The following is a 21059-nucleotide window of genomic DNA, read 5'->3' on the forward strand; positions in this document are numbered from 1 at the left end:
AGTAATAACATTACAGTTCAAACATTGCCCCTGAAGTCAGGTTTTGTTATCAGTTGGTCCTCACTTTCAACAATTTAAAAAATACAACATAATACTTCTGCTGACATTTTAACAATCAGGTCTGTGTTTTCCTGATACAGAGCGTTGTTTGCAGTTGGGATGTTAATAATGAACCATTAAACTCTGCTATCAGTTAAAAAGCTAAACAGGAGAATAGCGCTCGTGTTAGTACCAGGGCTGGGTCATTAGCAGACCTACCACAAAATGAACTTCTCATGTAATTGAATCTTGATCTTCGTTCGGGTCTTTTGAGTTAACTTCAATAAGATATTTCTTAAATCACTGCCAAAACTCATTGTGAGCACTAGTGCATTGCCAATGTTGACGGGTTCATTTGGAGTTGGACAATTGCTCGGCTTCCAGAAGTGTTGCAGCATTCTCGCGAAAAGCTCATCGCTTGTCGACTCCAGGGAAGTGAAGAAGAGTTTGCTTGTAACGTGTTGTATCCAGCATCAAAAGTGAATTGCAGTCAATGAGCCTCGGCCTGTAAAGGCCAACTGCGGAAGACATGCTCAACTAAATCCACAGAGCCTTAAAGCTACTACTATCACAAACCTGTTTGTTGGCTTCAACTGCACCACAGTTTCAGCTAACAAACCCAGTTAGCTGTAACTGTAGTGCTATCTCTACCCAATTGTTGAGCATTGCTTATTCAAACACTGCATTGTTAGCATTCCCTGTCGAAACCAACAGATTTGGTCGGCCATAAATGTCACACCGGGGCTTTCCACAAAGATGTGAAGCAGCCAGCCAGTTGGGGGGAAAAGCAGCATGGTGGACAAGAATATCTGAAGCGTCCATGGTGAAATTAGCACTGCTGTTGGAGCTATCAAGAGGAACTCCAGATGGAACATTTTTCGTTGAGTTTGCCTTCCCGATTATAAACACGTCGGGGATTGTTGCGAAGGAGAATTAGGCTTCTCGAGCATTTGAGCCCCCACACTCTGTAAATAGCTAACATTTAAAAGCAGCCTATTCCTGACTGCAAGTGGCGTGCTATATCTATACCCATTTATTAGCATTGTTAGCTTTTACCTTTTGAGGCCAGCATGTCTGGTTAGCCCCATCTCTAGTACTATTTGTACCCAGTTATTCACATCGTTAGCTTCCATGGAAACAAACAGACTTGGTTGACCCCCAGTAACCAGTTGTTAGCATTGTTAGCATTCCCTTGTTAACAGTGTGACACATCAATTGGCTCAGTCATTTGCTTGGTTGGCATCCCCCTGTGTGTAATTGGGATCCTTGCATAGCCTTCAGGGAGTATGAGGCTGAATAGAAGCTAAACAGGTGCTTTAATACACGTTTGTTTGTAAGCTCAGGAAGCCCCAGCCTCCCTCCTGCAGTGTACACCGCCAGCACCTGCTCCAGTCTAGGCCCATGTGGCCTTTACTACATGGTGCAGCTCAATGCAACAAACTCATCGATAGAACGTAATCGAATATGCAATGTACCGTTTGTGAGCTTTCAACCAAAAATCCCTTTATTGTAGCACTCCCTTATGGTGGGAGCAGAAACACCACTGAAACACTTAATGCACACATCTGTGAGTGATGCAACCCTCAGTGAAAACATCCTGCTATTGGTTAAAATTAGTCTCATTTTAAGAGCAGGTGGGGTTTAAGAGCTGTCAGTGTTAGTCACAGGGGATGGAAATAAGATGGGATGAGCCGTCTGTATGACACTCACTCACACACACACGGTCGAGTCCCCCAGGCGTCAGGTGTATTGAAGTACAGAGTGCTGTAAATGGTTTCAATGTGCTTCACTGGTCTCTGATAGGCTGATTGATTTGGTAGGCAGTCCACCGTGACACACACACACACACACACACAGTAACTGATCAAAATATATATGAAAGCATCAATATTTGATGCACATTAAACAGTTCTACTCTGCAACCTGTTTCTCTCTCTCTCTCTTCATACATGTTTTTTTTCCTGTTCCTTTTGTTTTTTCACCAGCTTGTCTTCATCTCACATTCTTAAATGGTGTAAATACAGTCAAATGCAGTAAGTTGAAATCCATAGTAATCACAGAGCGTTCATAATGTCCTCTGGGCTTGCTGCTCTTGCAGCCTGATCTCTGATTGGACAGTTTTCATGTAGCAAGTGCAACATTTGGTCTCATGACTTGAATACTACAGGTAATCAATGTATACATTGTTACTAGTACAATTTAATTGCATTTGATGAAACCATTAATAACCCAATCCATTTCCATTTAATCCATATCAAAATGAATACATAACTAGTTGATTACATATTCCATCTTACAGTTCATTTGTGTTCATTCAGAGTTTCCATTTCCATCCCAATTTGAAGACATTTAAGCAGTGTGTCACCTAAAAATGGGAACGAGTGAATCAATGAATGAATAGCAACAGGAGCTCTGATTGGCCAGATGTTATGCGTTAGCCAGAGCCAAGGTGTTGGCAGGAAGCCTGCGTGTGTGTGTGTGTGTGTGTGTGTGTGTGTGTGTGTGTGTGTGGAATACCGTTGCGGTATCAGTCTATGAAGCTGGAGACCTTTCTTTCAAGCTGCCGATCCAATCTTGCATAAAGCGGTAACCGTGTTCTACCTTAGTCAGAGTGGACGGTCACACTGAACCAGACAGCAGCTACACAACACAAGAGCCACAGACTCTGAACAACCACAGTAGCTTTACTGCTTAAGCCTCTTTCCCTGGGAAGTGAGTGTCAGACGTGAAGCAGCTGTTCCCTGGAAGAATCTGAATCCTCACTGGCTTAATCAAAGACAACCAGCACTTAAAGGCAGAATGAGAAGGATTTGTCTGTTGCGGTTTGTCAACAAAACATTCAAAGTCGGCCCCGGCTCAACGACACCAGACGTATATGCACCCGGAGCATCCTTAGGTTTAGGGGTGCTCGCCAGCGGGTGAAAGCCAACCCCAGGTTCACTCTGTTTTTGCCACAACCTTTGCTTGGCGTTTCACTTCTACGTTTGTGTTTATTCGTAGCTTCCTCTTGAATGCGTGCTCATAGCCTGGAACCTGGTCTCTACGTTTTTGTTGTGGTTGATGCCAAGAAACGCTCCGAACACAGTAAAATAAGCAAATATAGGCCCACTGCAGGGTGTCACACACTTCTAGTGGGTCATGAGTAGCAGAATACAATAGTGTGAAGTGCCACTTGTAGATCAGCCTGGCAGCTGTAGCTCAGGTGGTAGGACAGGTAAGTTGATCAACAGCTGGTAGACTCCTCGAGCAAGACACTAAACCCCAGATGATAAAGTTCAGTTACCTAGATCTTAAAAACTGGATGTTGGTGTCTTATTTAATTCTCAACAGCTTCTTTAGTTTGAGCTGATGAACGTCTGTCGACAAACTGCGTCCAATTTTTTGGCCTTTTCACCATTTTTGATGGGATATGTGACATCGTCAAAGAGAACACTTGTAGGGATTGTGAAGAGGTGAGAGAGAGAGGGAAGAAACCAAGGTAGACAGGGATGAAGGCTGTAAAGAAATCAAAATAATTCACATTTTTTTCCCAGCCAACACTGTTGGAATCTAATAGGATTCCCCCTAAAAGAAGGAGGGAGAGAACGAATTAAAAAGATGAGATTTTCATTTCATTGCGTTATTATTTTTTTTCTGCTTTAATCGCCGCGGACGGGTTATTATTTCATGGTCTGGAAGCCTGAGGCAAAGCATCTTAATCTCATCTGGAGGTGAGAGTTTGTAATCCCAGTCGCAGGCAGGGGCGGGGATTTCTGGGGGGGGGGGGTGTTTATTGCGTTACACACCCTGCATCTGGTGGGACAGTTTATTGCGTTACGCGCGGCAGCGGCGTCGCTTTATTTCGTCCCCTGAGTTCTGGAGGCGAATGGCAGCATCTGTTGGACCAGAAGCCGCCCCATCATCTGATGGAATTATCTCGTCCAAACCAAACACTTACTGTCAAGGAGAATCTGGGCGGCGCGGCGGAAAAACAAGTTTTTCCTGAGATGCCTCGATGAAATTTCAACAAGGACCAAAATTTGTGTTTCATCTCGTCTTTATCACAAAGCAGAATTTATTGGGCTCAAACCTCGGAGCTGCTGCGGCTGCAGTTTGGATTCCTCAGCAAGAGGAATCGTCCTTAGCTAGAACATGTGTTGAGGAACGATGAGGAGTTGTTCGAGATACGTTTGAGGGTTTATAAAAAACTACAGTAAAGTTGCTATTATTTCAGTCTGCTTTTCATCTGTGAAAAGGTTCTATAAAACCTCAATAACACTGCTTTACACTTCATAAACTGTTAAAACTGTGATATAATTTGGAGGCCATACGAGTGCCTGTCAAGAACGAAACCACTAACTCCAAGGCAAAGGCACTAGGACCCTGGAACATTATAACATGCAGAGACATATTCCAGACAGGAGAGTTCTACTCCCTACTCTGTGTCCCCTGAACCAGAGGAAATCAGTTTGCATTCTGCTAAATGAATAACGCAGGAAGGCGTCAGGTTGCTTCAGTGCTGATGGTGAAGTCACAGGGCTCTAGTTTTATGGTGGTGTGGTTCAGCTGTATTGTACAAATCTTCAGCTGCATCGGCAAATACAGAAAGAAATTAGCAAGAAGCTGTCATTTAGCTGCCTAGAGCACAACCACTACCGGCTGATCTTTTCTACATCCTTTGTATTGCGACAGTCCCCGATTCCAAGCTGCTCTGCGATCACCCGCCACAATCCATCTTTAAATCCTGCATCTGTGTATTCTTGACTTGTTTTGTCGTAAAGCGCTTCGTGCTGGGAGACGAATCAGCTGATCAGATGCCATATTGGATGACGATGTTTGCTTTTACAGTGGCTCCGAGTGGTCAAGCAGCTCTGACGGGTGCAAAAAAAGACGAACCCGTACTGAAAACCTAAATGCCGGGGGAAAGTGTCGGAGTCTGTGTGTGAACGTGATTGAAACAGCGTGAGGTCGGTTTTATTTTGAAATGGTGACAATTTGTCTTGCTCGGTGTGCAAAAGCCTTCAGTTATCATCTCAGGCCCCAATTACTAATCCTATTATATCCCTGTAGTGAGTTAGAACCTCATAGCACTGAACAGTGAGTTTAATACAAATATTCCTATGATCATTCTCTGTCATAACTATTTGTATTCATACCTCGTGAATTTACATTATTTTTAGTAAATAGTCTAGGGACTGTTGGTAGTCGGCAGAATATTCATAACACACCCTCATCAGGATTGATACACCGCCGTGGTGTTATTGGTCGTAACCACAAGTTTACCTCAGTCACTCCAGAGAGTTTCACATCATCATTTTATCATCAGGGCGGTGACGAGAGCCGTGTCTGCTTTGTGACTTCAGGATGTGACTGAAGAAGTCTGTCTGTCTGTCTGTCATCCACTGCAATTCAACATTTCCCAACAGGCCTTTCAGTCACCTCCGAAATTCACGAGTCATTGTGGAAAAGACACCAATCCTTACGATGTCCTGTTTCCATTCATATCACAAAGCTTCGTTATTTCATCGTATCTCTTACAGCAACACCTTCCCACACACACACTTCCACACACAGCTCAGCGCTCCTCATGAACTGAACATGTACACAGTGTAGCTGTTTGGCTGTAGATAAGTAGAGCTAATGACATTTTCATTAGGCACATCAGAGATCAGTTTTATCGATTTTTTGGATTTTTTCATACAAATCACTTTACGTGATGAACTGGGAGGTTTGTTTTCCCTCTCTGTGTTTGACACACAACCAGATTTTTATTACAAACAAAAAAATGTGAAAGAAGTGTCCTCACAAAGTGTCTTCAGCTCCTGTAAAAAAGTGCATTTGGTTTAATGAGTGTGCTTCACTTTCTTCCTCCGTCTCCCTAGAACATCCACGGTCATAAGGGTCCGATCACATCGGTGTCGTTCGCTCCTGACGGCCGTTACTTGGCAACGTACTCCAATGCTGATAGCCACATCTCCTTCTGGCAGGTGAATGACCCACACACACACACACACACACACAGAAATACAGATACATGCTGATCGTAAGACATCATGTCTCTAAAGGGCTTAAAGGGGCAGTTCATATTGTTCCTCTGACCTGTAGTGCTATTTATCTTTCTATATTGTTGGAGGTATCATCAGTAGAGATGTCTGCCTTCTCTCTTATATAATGGGACTAGATGACACTCTGTTTAAGGTGCTTAAAGTGCCAAATAAAAAACATTTAAAATCTCAACAGCGATGTTTCTTTCCATAATTCATGACCCGGTCACTCAAGATAAACCACAGACCTTGTTGTGAGTTGTTTCATGTGGGAACTATTTTCTTTCTACCCAACTACACCTGTTAACCGTATCACCGCGCCGAAGGAAGCGTGCATCTACACTCGTCACTGCTAGCTCACCTAGCATCACCGAGCTAGCTAGCGTTACGCCATGAATGTTTCCTCAATCCTCTCGATCATGAGAAGATGCACACTCCCTAAACATATTCTGCGTAGTCTTAAAGAGCCAATCATCGTCTGGAGGATTCACAGGGAGCACATCTATTGTCCAGAGATCCTATGAGAGAGCGTCTCAGTATCTAACAGTGTAACAGTGTAGGCGGTTGGCTGTATGGCTACAAAGGTAAAGTCAGTTTAGGACAAAAACTCACCTTACCAGCTCTGGGGTCTTGGTGTTAACAACAACACAAAGGCCCATCCACATTTTAGTTTGAGTTTTTTTCCTGAAAACTCTAGATTCTCACAGAGAATTCTTCGATGGTTTCGAGAAAACTCAAACTCAAAACTCAAAACTCAAAGATAATTTAGTATCGGCAACTAATAACATTTTTGATAATGGGGAGTGACTGTACACTGACTTTGTTGTGTTTATTTATTTAGTTTTTTTGTTTTTCCTTAATCACATGCTATAATTCAGGAACCGTAACTGTAAATAATTGCAAATATAAGTTCCAGTGCACAAACAAAATATGAAAATCATCTAAATAAACAATGATACAAAGTCAGTGGACCAGTCACACGTACATGATAAACACACACACACTTCAGACATCTTCCCAGAACTGTTATTTTGAATGAAAGGTCTTTACGACCTCTGACACGACTGTCTGCAGACACACACACACACACACACACACACACTAATGGCATTACTGTAAGCATAAACCGCTGCTAGCGCGCCGGCAAGACGGCTGCTGTGGTAATGAGCTGGCAGACGCTCTGTCGGTGTGTGTGTGTGTGTGTGTGTGTGTGTGTGTGTGTGTGTGTGTGTGTGTGTGTGTGTGTGTGTGTGTGTGTGTGTGTGTGTGTGTGTGTGTGAGTGAGGGGCGGTGTCGTCTCAGGAAACGATAGAGTTTCTACTTGCTGTGTTTTTCCTACACACACACACACACACGCTGTGTGCCTCCATCACAGGACGCATTCAGCCCTTCCATCACTAACAGGAGCTGGGGATGAGGGTCTTCTTACCAAAGGGCTCAACAACTTATTTTTCACTATTGACAGTATGGTTTGTTGAGAATCTCTAAGTACCAAAGAGCTGGAAGAAGAAGCAGGTAAACAGGAACGTTTCAAAGTTTCAGATTCCTCTGAACTACCTGCTATTATTTGCTGTTATTGTTGCTTAAAAGAAGAATCAAATAATTCATAATAATACTATTCATTTTAAAGACCCCCTCCACCCGAAAGTGTCAGCTCATAGCTGTTGTTTTTATGCCAATCGTTATCCAACAGCTGACTTACGAGTGTGATGAGGAAGCTTGAAACCTGGAGTGCACAAACACACAGACTGGACTGTGACAGTGTAGGAGGAGACACCTTGTGTCCAACAGGTACCCTGAAATGAAGATATGGGCATATTTATAGATTGAGTATATGAAATTGAACATTTTGGGGGGCAAAGCCATATTTAAACCTCAATATTTAGTCCAAACCCAGGAGCCACCGTCAGACCCTTACCATTTCACTTATATTCAATCAATTATTGTAATGACCACACACTAATGATCACACCGTGAACATTCGGGGCCTTTGTGGTATTCCAGCCATGCCATCAGAACTGGCTGATGGATGGATTTGATCAATCAATTAGAATTCATGGTTTACTTTTCCTCTCTTACTTTGGCAATGAGCTCCCTGAGCTCCACAGGCACACAGTTGAGAGGGAGAAGTGTGCGAGCTGCACAATATGGCAGCAGCCCTTAAACGCCTGCTAAAGAAGCAGGCGCCATGAGCCCAGTCCTTCTCTCACAGCATCCCACACCATACAAACGCAAGCGCCAAGTCAAAACACCGGCGCTGGTTTCAACAGCAATGTAGAGAGAGAGTTCTTCATGAATAAGACGAGGACGTGTGTCATGTGAAGAACATGACAAACCGTCACAGAGGGTCTGTAGTGTGTGTGTGTGTGTGTGTGTGTGTGTGTGTGTGTGTGTGTGTGTGTGTGCTTGTTTTGGTTGGCAGATTGGTGAAAGTTAATATTTCATTAAGTTTTTGTAGGCCTAGTCTGAGATTTTATTTTTGGGCCATTTCACCACGTTTTCATGCCTCAATGCTTCCCAACATCTCCTGGGTAATCTCACCATGTGATGTAACCGGTTTGAATTATTTCGACTTATTTCCAGAGAACTCGTTATGTTCTGTCAGTTTGGTATGGTGGATAGCTCCAAATACTACAATACCCATGAGCATGAGCTGCATTTGCTTTGTCAGTACTTTAGCAAATTCACAATAATTCGTTGTTGCCGTTATGAACTAAACTTGTCAAGAGAGTCACTGAATTCATTCAAAACTGATCCAGAATCTTGGGCTTGAGCTCACGGTTAGCGTTATCAATTTGAACAATTGATTTGTTCTTCCACCCATTTACAGATTGAAACCCATCAGCTGATTTAATCTAATTGTTGTAAAGTGTGAAAACATAACTCTTCATTCTGGGAACTGTGTGTTTGAGCTTTTACTGGCTCGATGTCAGACCGGGAGTAGAGTTGATGGATTGATTGTGTATGTCCCCGTCCTCAGATGAACACCAGTCTCCTGGGCAGCATCGGGATGTTGAACTCGGCCCCTCAGCTCCGCTGCATTAAGACCTACCAGGTCCCTCCGGTGCAGCCGGCGTCCCCGGGCTCCCAGAACCACCTGAAGCTGGCCCGCCTCATCTGGACCTCCAACCGCAACGTCATCATCATGGCCCACGACGGCAAGGAGCACCGCTTCATGGTCTAAACCAGACCTGTGCCTCCAGCTGAGCCCTCCTTGGTGTGTCTGTTAAGAGGTTTTTTTTGCTCCGAGGCAGAGTCTGAAATGTTGTAGCATGGATTCACTTTAGTGTCGGCTTCAGATACGTACGCTGAGCTGCAGAGTGCAACAACTGATCGTTGAGCTCAGGTCCGGGTTTGAATCATTGTTCGGAAACTGTAATTTATTGAAAAGCTGTGATAGAAGGCTTGTTTACATTATGTCTTTTTTTAGTTAACACCTTCCTGTCATTCCTATTTATTTGCTGAGGTCACAGATCTCTTTTGTTGCATCTTGGGTCACAACCGTCACTCTTTATTTAAAGTCAGCCTTCAACTCGCTGCCATTGTGTTTCCCCACCTAGATTTTTAGTTTTATTTTAGTGCTAAATACAATCACCTAATTATTAAATGTGTGGAAGGTTCACTCTGCAGAAACACTGACTGGGACATGGTTTTGATATACGGACTCAAAATGAATCAATCTTCTCCATTTTCTGTTCTTTATGTCAAAGTTTATTTGGGAAATCTAAAACAACCGAGGATGAATTATTGTGAGTAGACCGTTGAAAACATTCTCCAGTGCTCTCTAGAATGCTGTGGTACTCTGACCGCTTTACAACGAGCAGCAACGTTTGCCTGCGCGCGTGTGATATCTTTAGCGCGTGTGATATCTTTAGCGTGTGTGATATCTTTAGCGTGTGTGATATCTTTAGCGTGTGTGATATCTTTAGCGTTTGCTTTTACTTTTGTGACACCTTTAAATTCTCTCCATCCCCTCCCAGCTTCACGCAGGAATGTGTGTGTGTGTTTACACCCGAGTGTATTTTCACAAACACACATTCTCACTTCATACCGCTCTTCCTAAAAGCAGTATCACAGTAAATGTTTGGACGCTGGAGGTGCAGCATTACTCGCTTCAGACATAAAAGAAGTAGAAGAGGAACAGCATTATACACACCATCACTTTAGTACTGCGTAGTACCTGGTGCCATGGTAAGATATTTAGTCCATTATTTATCCAAGTTCACTTTCTTAAAAAATGTGTTCTTTCCTTGATTTCACTTTGCGTTGAGTCTGAAGACACCAGCTTTGTTCAGCACCTTTTACCACTGGCATTAGAATGCGTCTGGTATCCTGATTCTCTCTGGATGTGATTGAACCTGATTAAATGTTCACCTGGTGTTAATGTGCCTCCAGTGTTGAGATCAGATCGCTCTGCCCAGCCCAAACTACCGAGCGTCACATCCTTCTCTCCACACCGTTAGCTGAGCCGTGGCTCCATAAACGGCTCGCTTGTGATATGAATTCCCACGTTCCGCTTGTATACTTTCATCGGACCAAACTCAAAGCAGACACTTGTTCCCGACTTGACTCCATCCAAGAGTGTCTTGAATATCCATTCTGACAAGCTTTACTGCTCGTAGTAAATGGCTTTACTACCTTCTCGCTGGTTTGGAACAGTTTCACACAATGATCTATTCCAACCTGAGTAGTTGTTGTATGTGGATTGAACACGCTTGTGTTCCATGTGGTCCCAACGCTCCTCTCACCTCCTCCAAAGGTTGGTTTGCTAATCGGATCCCAATGCACGCCTGTACTTTCATGTGGTCAAGAACTATCCGGTTGCAATCAGATCCCCCAAAATACATTTGAATGCAAAGTGTGCAGGAGGTAAAAGAGTCCGTTCGTTTGTCTTTATCCTTTTGTTGTATTCAGTAACAGCCCGTTTCCATGGTTCCCTGTGTCTACATGTTGGTCCAAGTTACCAATGATTGTGGCTCATGCCACTCACTTCCCCCTGGCGTCTCTGGAGTGTCCCTCTCACGTTGTCAAAACTATTCTGGTGGTTCAAATGTTTGTATTTTTGGGGGTGATTGTGTGTTTGTTTGCAGATGACAACGCTTTATTTATATTATCACTGATGTATGTGAAGACTTCCCTTCGTCTTTTGCAGCTTTCCTCTTTAATTCACCCTGCTCCCAGTGTGTACATACAGTATATATAGATACATCATCAGAACTGCTGCGTAGTAATCTTGTACAGTGAGCGTAGATCCTGTTTGGTGTATTTGTTGTGGCTAACGTGACTGCTTGGCACCGACTAGTTCTTCAAATGAGTACATTTTCTGTTGAAGTCGATTGAAAACTTTATATTTAGAAAAGAATACATATATATATATGTATATATATATATATATATATGTATATATATATGTATATATATCTCAGTGTTCCATTTACATCTTTGTGTTTGATGAAGATCATGACTGTCCTTTTATTGGGAGTAACAAGAGTTATTAATGAGATATGTTTACAGTTTAATATTTCTTATTTTATTTTTAAAGAAAGCTGCATCTGTTCTGTTACTAATAAGTAATGTGAGCAACATTTAAGAGGAGATAAGAGAAGCAGCTCTTTATCCTGAACTCACCGTATCTATCGCTTCTTATCAGGAATGCAAACAGCTTTAGCAGCTTTTTAACAAGCAACAGAAAGCTTTTAATGACCTCCAGTGGTTCATCCTCTCACTTTGCTTCAGTGATGTAGAAGTGTGTTCACCATGTCGCCACGGTTTAGGTCAGTATTTTAATTCTGTCTTTAATTGACTCTTTATGGTTGGAGACGCTGTTTTGCACATTATACGTTAACTGTTGATCAGAACTTTTATTTTCTCTTTTATAGCAACCTGTTCTTACTCCCTGCTCGTCAAATACTGAGACTTGCTCCGTGCCCCTCGATGTCCGATACTGACCTCTAGCTTCTGTATGCTTTCAACTAACTCCAATATAAACCCACCCGTGTCATTATTAGACACTCTGCGCAAATAAAGTAGTGTAAACAGCAAAAAAAGTCAGACTTTCACCCAGCAGACTGCGGTTCGTGTCCTGTGTGTAGCCAAGTTGACTTATTTGACCATACTTTTGTAATGTAACTTACATACACATAGGGCTACTGACCAAGTCCCAGTGTGTGACGAGTCAGGAGTGGGAAGCTGTTGTTTTTATACAGACATGATATTTCTAGAGTTACCATTTTCTGTCAGAATCCGACTGGATTTAGATTTCTGAGACTCTTGCTATATGACACTTTACTAGCTTTAATTCTATATTTTGCTCTCTTCCTTCTCCTTTCCTCCTCTTCTCTGTCCTCCCTCCTGTCCTTCCTCCATCTCCTGTCAGTTTCATTAGTGCTGTCAGAAAGCTTCTAACACCGTTACACACCTGTAAACCCGAGCGTGTCAAAGCTTTTCACAAGTTCTTCCTCTCTTTAAAAGAAAAAAAAACCCAGCAGCTCATCAGACGGTGTGCTGAAAACACACACACACACACACACACACACATCAAGTCCAGCAAGTCCAGACAGCTTTGAGATCTTAATCTTTGGTTTTCTCTGCCACTCTTAACAGTTTGAGAAAATCTGTTTTTGGCAGCCTCTCTGGGGAGGAAAGGTGAGAAAAATAAAGAAGGCAGAGAGGAAGAGAGGAAGAGTAAGTAACAAGTGAGGAAGATCAGAGCATCCACCCAGAAAAAAAGGAGGTTCTTTGGTAGAGGTAGTGAACCGGAATGTCTAAAAGAACCGTCTGGTTTTTCTTCAAATGCAGCAAAAATAAGTAACATGGAACAAAAATAAGACGTGTGGTGCAGTTATTGAAAATGTCTCCAAAAACTGCAAATGCATTTGTTAAAGTGATCTCGACAGCAACAAGGGGCGCTGCTCTGTGACTTGATTATAAAAATGATAAATAGGACCGGAGCATTCCTACATCTTATTGGTCCGTCGTTTCTCCGCTTATATTATTTCTCCTCTCATCTTATTCTCAATAACAAATGATTTACCTCAGTTTGAAACATGTCGAATGTGCAATGACCCGTCTCTGTTCTAAAAAGTAAAGTGTCTGCTTAACATTCAAACATCCAGCTCTGAAGTTTCTGTTGAGTTTTGAATTTTTTTTTCTTCATTAATTTTGATTTGATTATTTATTGTTTATAAAATAAACTCAATCTCGATATTAGAGTGTGTGTGTGTGTGTGAGTGTGCGTGATGTAGTGCATGTATATGAGCTTCCCTTGATGTACCATAGAGCAGGTTGAATCTACATAGAAACACGTGTTGTGTTGTCGTTGACTTTGTGTTCAATAAAGATGAAAAATGAAACCGTGGGTCTGTGCTCCATATTCATTTCTTTCAGATTAAGCTGCCTATGTGTTGACCTTCCTGATGAAAATGTTGTCGTATTGAGTCAAATAAATAAAAACAGCAGTAACCTGTCACACATACAGGTCTGATCTGTCCAGTTATTTGATAGACTGTTTTTGTTATAAAGTTAGAATCTTTAACATTTCAGTCCTGGGGTGTCCTGGCTCCCTGCTGCTTAAAACACATTACCGGTAGATCTAAACTGGAACACTGGTCTCCTGTGTTCGTTTGACCCCCCCCCCGATCTTTAAAGTATGCCATCACACCCACGGCGCATGTTCTCCGAGTGTTTCATAATGACATGGATCACTTTACATTGTGCCTCTTGCATTGGCATCAGCAATACTCCTGTTGAGTGTGAGGTAGCCGGTTCTCGAGATATGTGACGAATACACACACACACACACACACACACACACACACACACACAGATTCCTTACTTTATACTAGAAGACCAGATAATCTTAGCTGAACAGCAGCCACAAGAGACAGTTATGTAATAATGCTACATTGTGTTATGGTGTGTTCCATTTACCTCGGAAAGTTGGAGCAGGAAATGACGTCAGGAAACGTAATGGTGTTTGCGTCAGCCAGTTGATAACAAGGTATTACGCTGATATCTTGAGCATATAAACTAGGAAGCAACATGTCCATAGGTAGAGGTTGGACAGTACTTTGTGCACAACGTTTTTTTTTTCTTCTTTCAGAATCGAGAATCTGAGGTCACGGAGCGTTCCACTTCCACTTCAAATGGAACGCAGCATTATTCTTTCCTTTGATGGTTGAGGGGTATTTGGGTGACGTAGGCTCCATTTTTAAATGTCCTTTAGGGGACTGACAATTATAATGCAACTTTAAAGTCTACAGACGAATATTTCAATACAGGTCTCAGAGGTCAACCACTGGTGGCAGCAAACCACAGAAGAAGAGCTTCTTTGTGTTTGTGTTTATAAAGCAACCACACAAGGCGGTCTGAGAGGATTCATTGTTTTAATCTGCCTTTTTCACAGCGGACATGATGGACACCCTTTAGATAGACCAGAGCTGTTGTTAATGCGTCTCTTGCTACGATGCGTTAGAATGTCTGCTGTGAAAAAGGCCCATAAAGAAGGAGTCGATCGTTTCCTTCAAGCTGTGAGCAACTGAGATCTGATGTCTTGCTGTGCACACATTCAGTCCTGTGACACAGCGGCAGGTTTACTGCTGCTGATGAGGAGTTGGAGTGCAGCTCTTCATCTATCTGCTATTTCTTCTTCTACTATCTCTTTCATAAAATAAATGCCAAAAATGACTTATGAAATGTAAACACATTGACTGTGAAAAATGTTGACTTTAATTAAATCAAATCGGGGTTTGAAGCAATGAAAATCTTACAAAATGATGACTTTAAACTAAAAAGTGTGTAAAATTCAATTGTAATATTCACAACACTTCTTGAAACATCTTCAGCTACAGACTTCTGTACTTCTGTGTTTCTGTGTGACTAATTAAGGCTGGGTTTACACACACACACACACACACACACACACACACACACACACACACACACACACACACTAACATCACCAGGAGTTCGGAGCTCTTTTAATGAGTCTGATCACAGAGCAGCAGATCAATCTCCTCCTTTAATCTCACACTGACGGCTTCTGTTTCCATCTGTCGGGTGTTTAAACTGAACCTTCATCTCGTTGACTTTAAAATCATAAAAGCTTCGGTCTCTTCATATTTCAAAGGTGGATTATGATTAAAGTTGTAGTTCTACATGTAAAGTTAACTGTTCAATTATTCACTTTTACCTCAGGCTGGAAAAGTTAGAAATGAAGCAGGAAAAACACAGAAACAACAATCCTCAAACTGTCTCTTTCTGGTTTGTGTTCAACATTTATAAAGTCTGTTGTTAACAATGACACAAATTAAAGAGGTCATTCATGTTCATGGTTAAAAGACAGAAGGTGACTGTTGGTCAGAGACGGGATGCAGTCAAAGTCATAATGCAGTGAGGGGTTTGTGAGGTGGGTCAGTGGGGGTTTGAATGCTGTAGTGTCTTTCTCTCAAATGATTAAATCAGTTAAATAATCACAAAGGTGATGTACTGTATGTAGTCTCTATGTCACTCCTCCGCAGTCCAAATATGGTCACTTCCGCTCACTGGTTGCCAAAAAACCAAGATGTTCTTGTCCAAAATGCCAATCTCGAGGCTTCAGAACCATAGACCACAAACCAAGAGGTGACGACACGACGTAAGTCCACTTCTTATGATCAGTCTACGCTTTTAACGCAACTTTTCTGTTGTACATTTAAAGAAACGGAGAGAACTCTGATGATGTCATTGTGATATCATCAGGGGTTATTTTGTCAGACTTGATTAAACTGGCCACATAAAATGCTACTGCCTCTTTAGGGTTAATATCATTTCTTTGTATGTTTTTGTCTATTTATTACTCTCTCAGCCCTCTTTGCGTCTCTCTTCCTCTCCCTCCATCCTCCTCTCTTGTCTCAGGCTATAGATCAAACCTCCAGGTGGCTTTGACCTTTCACCTCCCAACTGCTCCATCCACAAACTCTCACCATTTATCACTCACCCGCTCTGTTCTCTCTCTGACTCTCTTCTGCTCCGTAACCGGATTCTTCCCTGTCTCTTTGTCTTCTGACATACGCAGGATCTCTTCTCCTCCTCAGTCTTTAATCAGCCCTCAGTATGAACACCATCAGGTATTGATGGCATTGATCGGCAGCTGTAATCTGCAGACGCGGCTCAATGTTTTTTTCTCTTCTTCTCCACTCACCTCCAGCTGTACATTCTTTCACACAGAACCAGTCTGTATTACTGTATTACTAATACTAATAATAATAAGTTTGAAATGAAACTTCAGGGAAGAATTTCTGTTTTCACTTTGGTTGCCTTCAGACAGATCATGTGTCAAAAACAGGTGGTTTGAGCGGTCAGCCCAGCCCCCCAAACCCACCGGGGAGATACACGAGCCCCCACACAGGTGATGTCACCCTCTACAAGAATGAACACAGATTTCATTTCTGACATTAACTATTAATAAAGTGTCATATAGTGATACGACTCATAAATATCTTTATACTATAAATATGTAATGATATAAGTTCTACTGTCAGATCAGATCCTCTGGTGATTTAATAACTGTTGGTGAACTGGACAAAATATCAGAGACACATTTTCATAAAACCGAGCGAACAAACAACAAAAAGATCAGAGATAGAACGTACTGTTTAAATCTAACACAGAAACTCTACGGTAACGGAACATATCTGTCAAAATGGATTAATCCGGTTCAAAATAGTCCAGAGATGAATGTGGGTTTTCATTGAGAAGATATCGATCTAGAACGCATTCGATTTCCTCAGATTGAAGAATATGGCTCCTCAGGACTGTTGATGAGGTTTATAGTCATTTACAGTGTGCTGATGACTACAGCTTGTTTAAAGGAATACTTCCCCCTCAGAAGGACCATCTGAACATCAGTTCCTCACCCCGTGTTACCTTGAGAACTTTGCTTTTCTCGCATGCCTCCACAGTGAACGGAGAAACGGAAAACAGAGTAAATACTTGATGAATTGAAGTCACTGGTGGGCAGCAAAACTATATTATATATATATATATATATATATATATATACAAACTTTCACATAACCCGTGCAGTACGATCCAAGTCTGATTTATCCAGTCGTATGCTCACTAATCCCTGAACATCTTTGCTGAAACTTTCCTATTTGAAACACTTGTTTGAACTGTGCTGACACGTGAGACCGTTTATGCAGACGTGTTTTAGGAGCTTCCCCGTTTACTGCAACTCATCAAGACTTTTCTCTTTTCTTTTTGATTCTCCGTTCACTGTGGAGGCATGCCAGAAAAACAAAGTTCTCTTCAAGAATTCAAGGTAACACAGGGTGAGTAATATGCAAATGATCATTTTTGGGGGTGAAGAATTATTTTAAGACTGTTTTATGATAACCCGTCCACACAGAACTAATCGGTGTAAAAGGTCTAGGTGAACCAATATTGGGAGTCGTAATCTGTCAATTTCAAAGAAGAGATATGTACACGATGTGCTCAAGGACGACTGTCCGACAGGAGAGAACCAGTTTAGTTCAGTGAGGCTGCAGGATTAGCTCGACCAGCGTGCTCGTAGCTCATTACCAGCCGTGACAGCTGGATTTGTTTTCACCCTGTGAGTGTGTTCGCCAGAAGGTCTCTAGTTTGTGTTCCTTCACTCTGAATTCTCCTCTTTATCGTATGTGTTTGTTTGTCCGCATACCTACTCGAGGGGTCATCGTGGAACAGAGGAAAAGTCTAAAAAGCAGCAGGAGGTTGAGTCTCTGTGGGCTCAGATTATCTTATTGATCGACTGAGCAAGGCAGCCGGCCCTTCTCTCCTCTCTGTTTCTCCCCCCCCCCCCCCCTCCTCTCTTCCTTCCTTCCAAAACAAATGAATCAACTTAAAAAAAGAAGTTTCTCCTAAACTTGCTCCTACCCTTAAGTTTCAAGGATTTTTATTGAAAAATGATTTATTTTTCTTCCCAGGACTCTTTCACCCATCAGAGGTGTTTTTCTCAACGGCAGCGAACTCATTTTGGAATCAAACCGCTGTTTGTTTAAGTCGCTCTGGATGTGAAAGTTTTGTCGAGATCAGAAAAGTCGTGTTGTGTATTTATCCGTTATTGATGTTCCCAAAAGTTCCTGCGAATCAGCTGCAGGTGTGCGTGTGTTTTTTCTTCTTCTCTCAAGATGAAAGGATTATCAAAAGATCTGCGGTAGTTTCAAATCGATACGATCTCACAGCTGGATTGGAGAGAGGTGTTTATTTTTTTTTTGGGGGGGGGGCTTGATTTTATAGCATCCAAACAGTTTGATACGACCCAGATACATCTGCAATACTGTTTCCAAAGTTTACCCAGCTGGTAAGTAGATTTCAGTTGAGTAGATGTCATTTCTTGGATGTTTAAACTAAAATTCTGTGGTTAAAAATACCTAAATGAACATCGGCCTCCTGGGTTAAAGTCTGACATTTGCCCGGTCCATACTGTCATAAATACAGCAGCGATGGAGCTTTGTGAGGAAGGAAATCGTTCAGAAAACGGATTACTGACGTTAAAAAGTATTTACATGACGTAAATTCACATTTATAAAAAGCAGAGGCCTTTGGCCCCCAATTGTACTACTTAAATGTTCAGGCTTCACGTCTCACTGCAGTCTCCTCGCTGATCTTTATCCCTACAAACAGTTTTAAGTCGTCCACTTATCCGCCCGCATCTTTTTCTCTGAGCCTCCTGACAGCAGCAGCACATTTCAACATCAGAGCCTTCAACCTGCTAAGTTCCCGCTAATCCTGAGAAAGTATCCGCGCATACTTAAACGTGGGACAAAGTACTCCGGCGTCGGCGTTTAAGGGAGATACGAAGGGAAGTCGATGTTAAGTGCCGCGTGAGAAGGAGATCAAAAACACGACAATATGTGTGCTTAGCCCCGACAAGCTTGGAGTTTGTTGTTGAAGTTGGTGAGGAGGAGAGCAGAGAGGAGGAAGAGGAGGAGGAAGGGGGGCTAGGCTTCGATTAGTTAAGAGCAGAGAGGCTGTGATTCCGCTCAGCTGGAGAGAGAAAGTATCGACGTGGAGTCAGAGAACCTCGGCTTCCCCCTCGCCTCCCTCCCCCGTTCGGTCCCTCAGGTAGGCATTAAAACCCGGCCGAGCGAAAGAAGGGATGGGAGGATGGAGAGACGGAGGGATAGAAACCCTCGAGAGCCCAGCACCAGCTTTGATTCGGCGGGATTTCTCACATCTACTGGAGGAGTTCTTGGGCCCTCAACTTGAGGAGGGCCCGCCGTCGTGAAAACCGCAACGCTGTCAAAAATTAATCGCCGCCGCTTTACTTTTCAATTATCAATGCAGCGTCGGGCCGCACCGCAGCTTAGAGCCGGCTTAAGGTTACTAACGGCTGTTAAGATGCAGGGGTTTCTGGGAATCGGAGCAGGAAAGATGTGTGTTCGGTGTTTTAACGAGGTGAGGAGATCAGAGCCGAGAGGCACCGCTACATTAAGATTATCTGAATACACTCGAAGAAGTGATGAGGATTGTTGTGAGTTTCTGGTTTTCGACTGAAACCTGCTCGTAATTACAGACGTTGGAGGAGAGCTTCTCAAGCGGCTCCAACACACTGTCATCTGCAATCGTTAGCATGTACAGCTAACTAGCTTCCTATCAATAGTAGTAACGGAGTGTTCCGAAAAATTCCTCATACAATGGTTTGTTTGTTACAAACAACATACAAAGTTTTTAGTTATTCCTGTGCTCCCCTACGAATGTCCAGCAGCACGTCAACGGTGACTTTTGGTTTCACACGGGACATGAACGGAGGTATCCTGGGTGAAAGTCCTGCGTTTGTTTCATTCACTCATCCACCCTCACCTCCTCCCTTTGTGGACTTTGTCACTGTTCATACTACGTCACCTGACTTCCTTAGGAGCAGCCCTGCAGGTCCTGGCTCATGTTTACATGGGTTGTATATGAATTATAGTGCATTTTTTTGTTGGTGTACGAACTACATGGGTTTGTGGGGTTCCAGGTTACATTCAATAAAGCTCTGTTCATGAGCAGCATATCCACTGTGTATTGTGTTGTACAGTGTGTTGCTGGTCCTGGATGCTATCAGAGTTTAAGCTAACATTAGCCACTCTGTCCTGCTCTCAATTGGATTTGGGGAAGTTTACACTGCGAGATGGCGTAATATTTGCCATACATCGTTTCGTCTTCATCTTGAAAGTCTTTTGTCTTTGAATGTTAATGTGAAAACATGTTGTTTAAAAATATGAACGATAAAGCATAAATCTAACATCTGTCTTGTCCAAGTCAGTAAACACGGGCTGCGTGGAATATATGGGCGAATTCACAATATCACAATGAATTGTCAGTGTTTACCTCGGTACAATTAATTATGAATTACTGAGCACAAGATTCTCCACGGTGGCTTTCTTAGTTATTTTTGTACTAAATAAAAAACAGAAATTTAAGAACATTTATTTAAAGGTGCTAAATCTGATATACTGAGCATGAATTAAAACAGGATTAAACAACTATCGTCGATGTAAACATATAGTGGATTCATGTGTAACTGAACAGAGAATGAAGTCGCTCTCCCTCTGCGTGTGCTGTAATCCCAGCTTCTCTTGTTGACATAGCCGGGCCGGCTGTGCATGGCTTTCAGTGCATGTTAGTTCACGTGAGCATGCCCCACTGGCTAGCTAATGTTTGCCGCTCTGCACGGCTCTCATACTGTGGTTAGAGCTGATCACCCACTCTCTGGTTCCCCCTCAGGTAAACACTGTTAAGCTGTGCCAGCCATTTTGACGTTGTTTGCCCTGTTTGCCCTGTTAGCCCTGTTAGCACTGTTAGCACTGTTAGCTGCGAGCCGTCGGCTCAGCTGTCGCAATGTTGAGAGATGTTGAAAGGCAAAATGCTCCCAATCTCGTATTTAGCACCTATAACATACTCATTTCAGAACACTTAAAGGTATTTCGCTTGGTTCTCGGAAAGCAGTAACCTTAGGTCCTTGTGGAGATTCGCTGTTACATTCAGTGCTTA

At 42.5% G+C, this 21059-nt stretch overlaps 1 protein-coding gene across 1 annotated transcript in view; it reads left to right on the plus strand.

Annotated features, from left to right (window-relative positions):
- Positions 1-13403, plus strand: part of wdr7 (WD repeat domain 7) — a 110629-nt gene extending 97226 nt beyond the window's left edge. Inside the window, exons 29-30 of the mRNA XM_079179133.1 lie at positions 5901-6005; positions 9043-13403. Of these exons, the coding sequence (XP_079035259.1) occupies positions 5901-6005; positions 9043-9246 (309 nt within the window). The 3' untranslated portion in view covers positions 9247-13403. The remainder of the gene's footprint in view (positions 1-5900; positions 6006-9042) is intronic.
- Positions 13404-21059: the final 7656 nt, after the last annotated feature.

This window comes from Pholis gunnellus, assembly GCF_910591455.1.
Source record: "Pholis gunnellus genome assembly, chromosome: 18".
Lineage (NCBI taxonomy): Eukaryota > Metazoa > Chordata > Actinopteri > Perciformes > Pholidae > Pholis > Pholis gunnellus.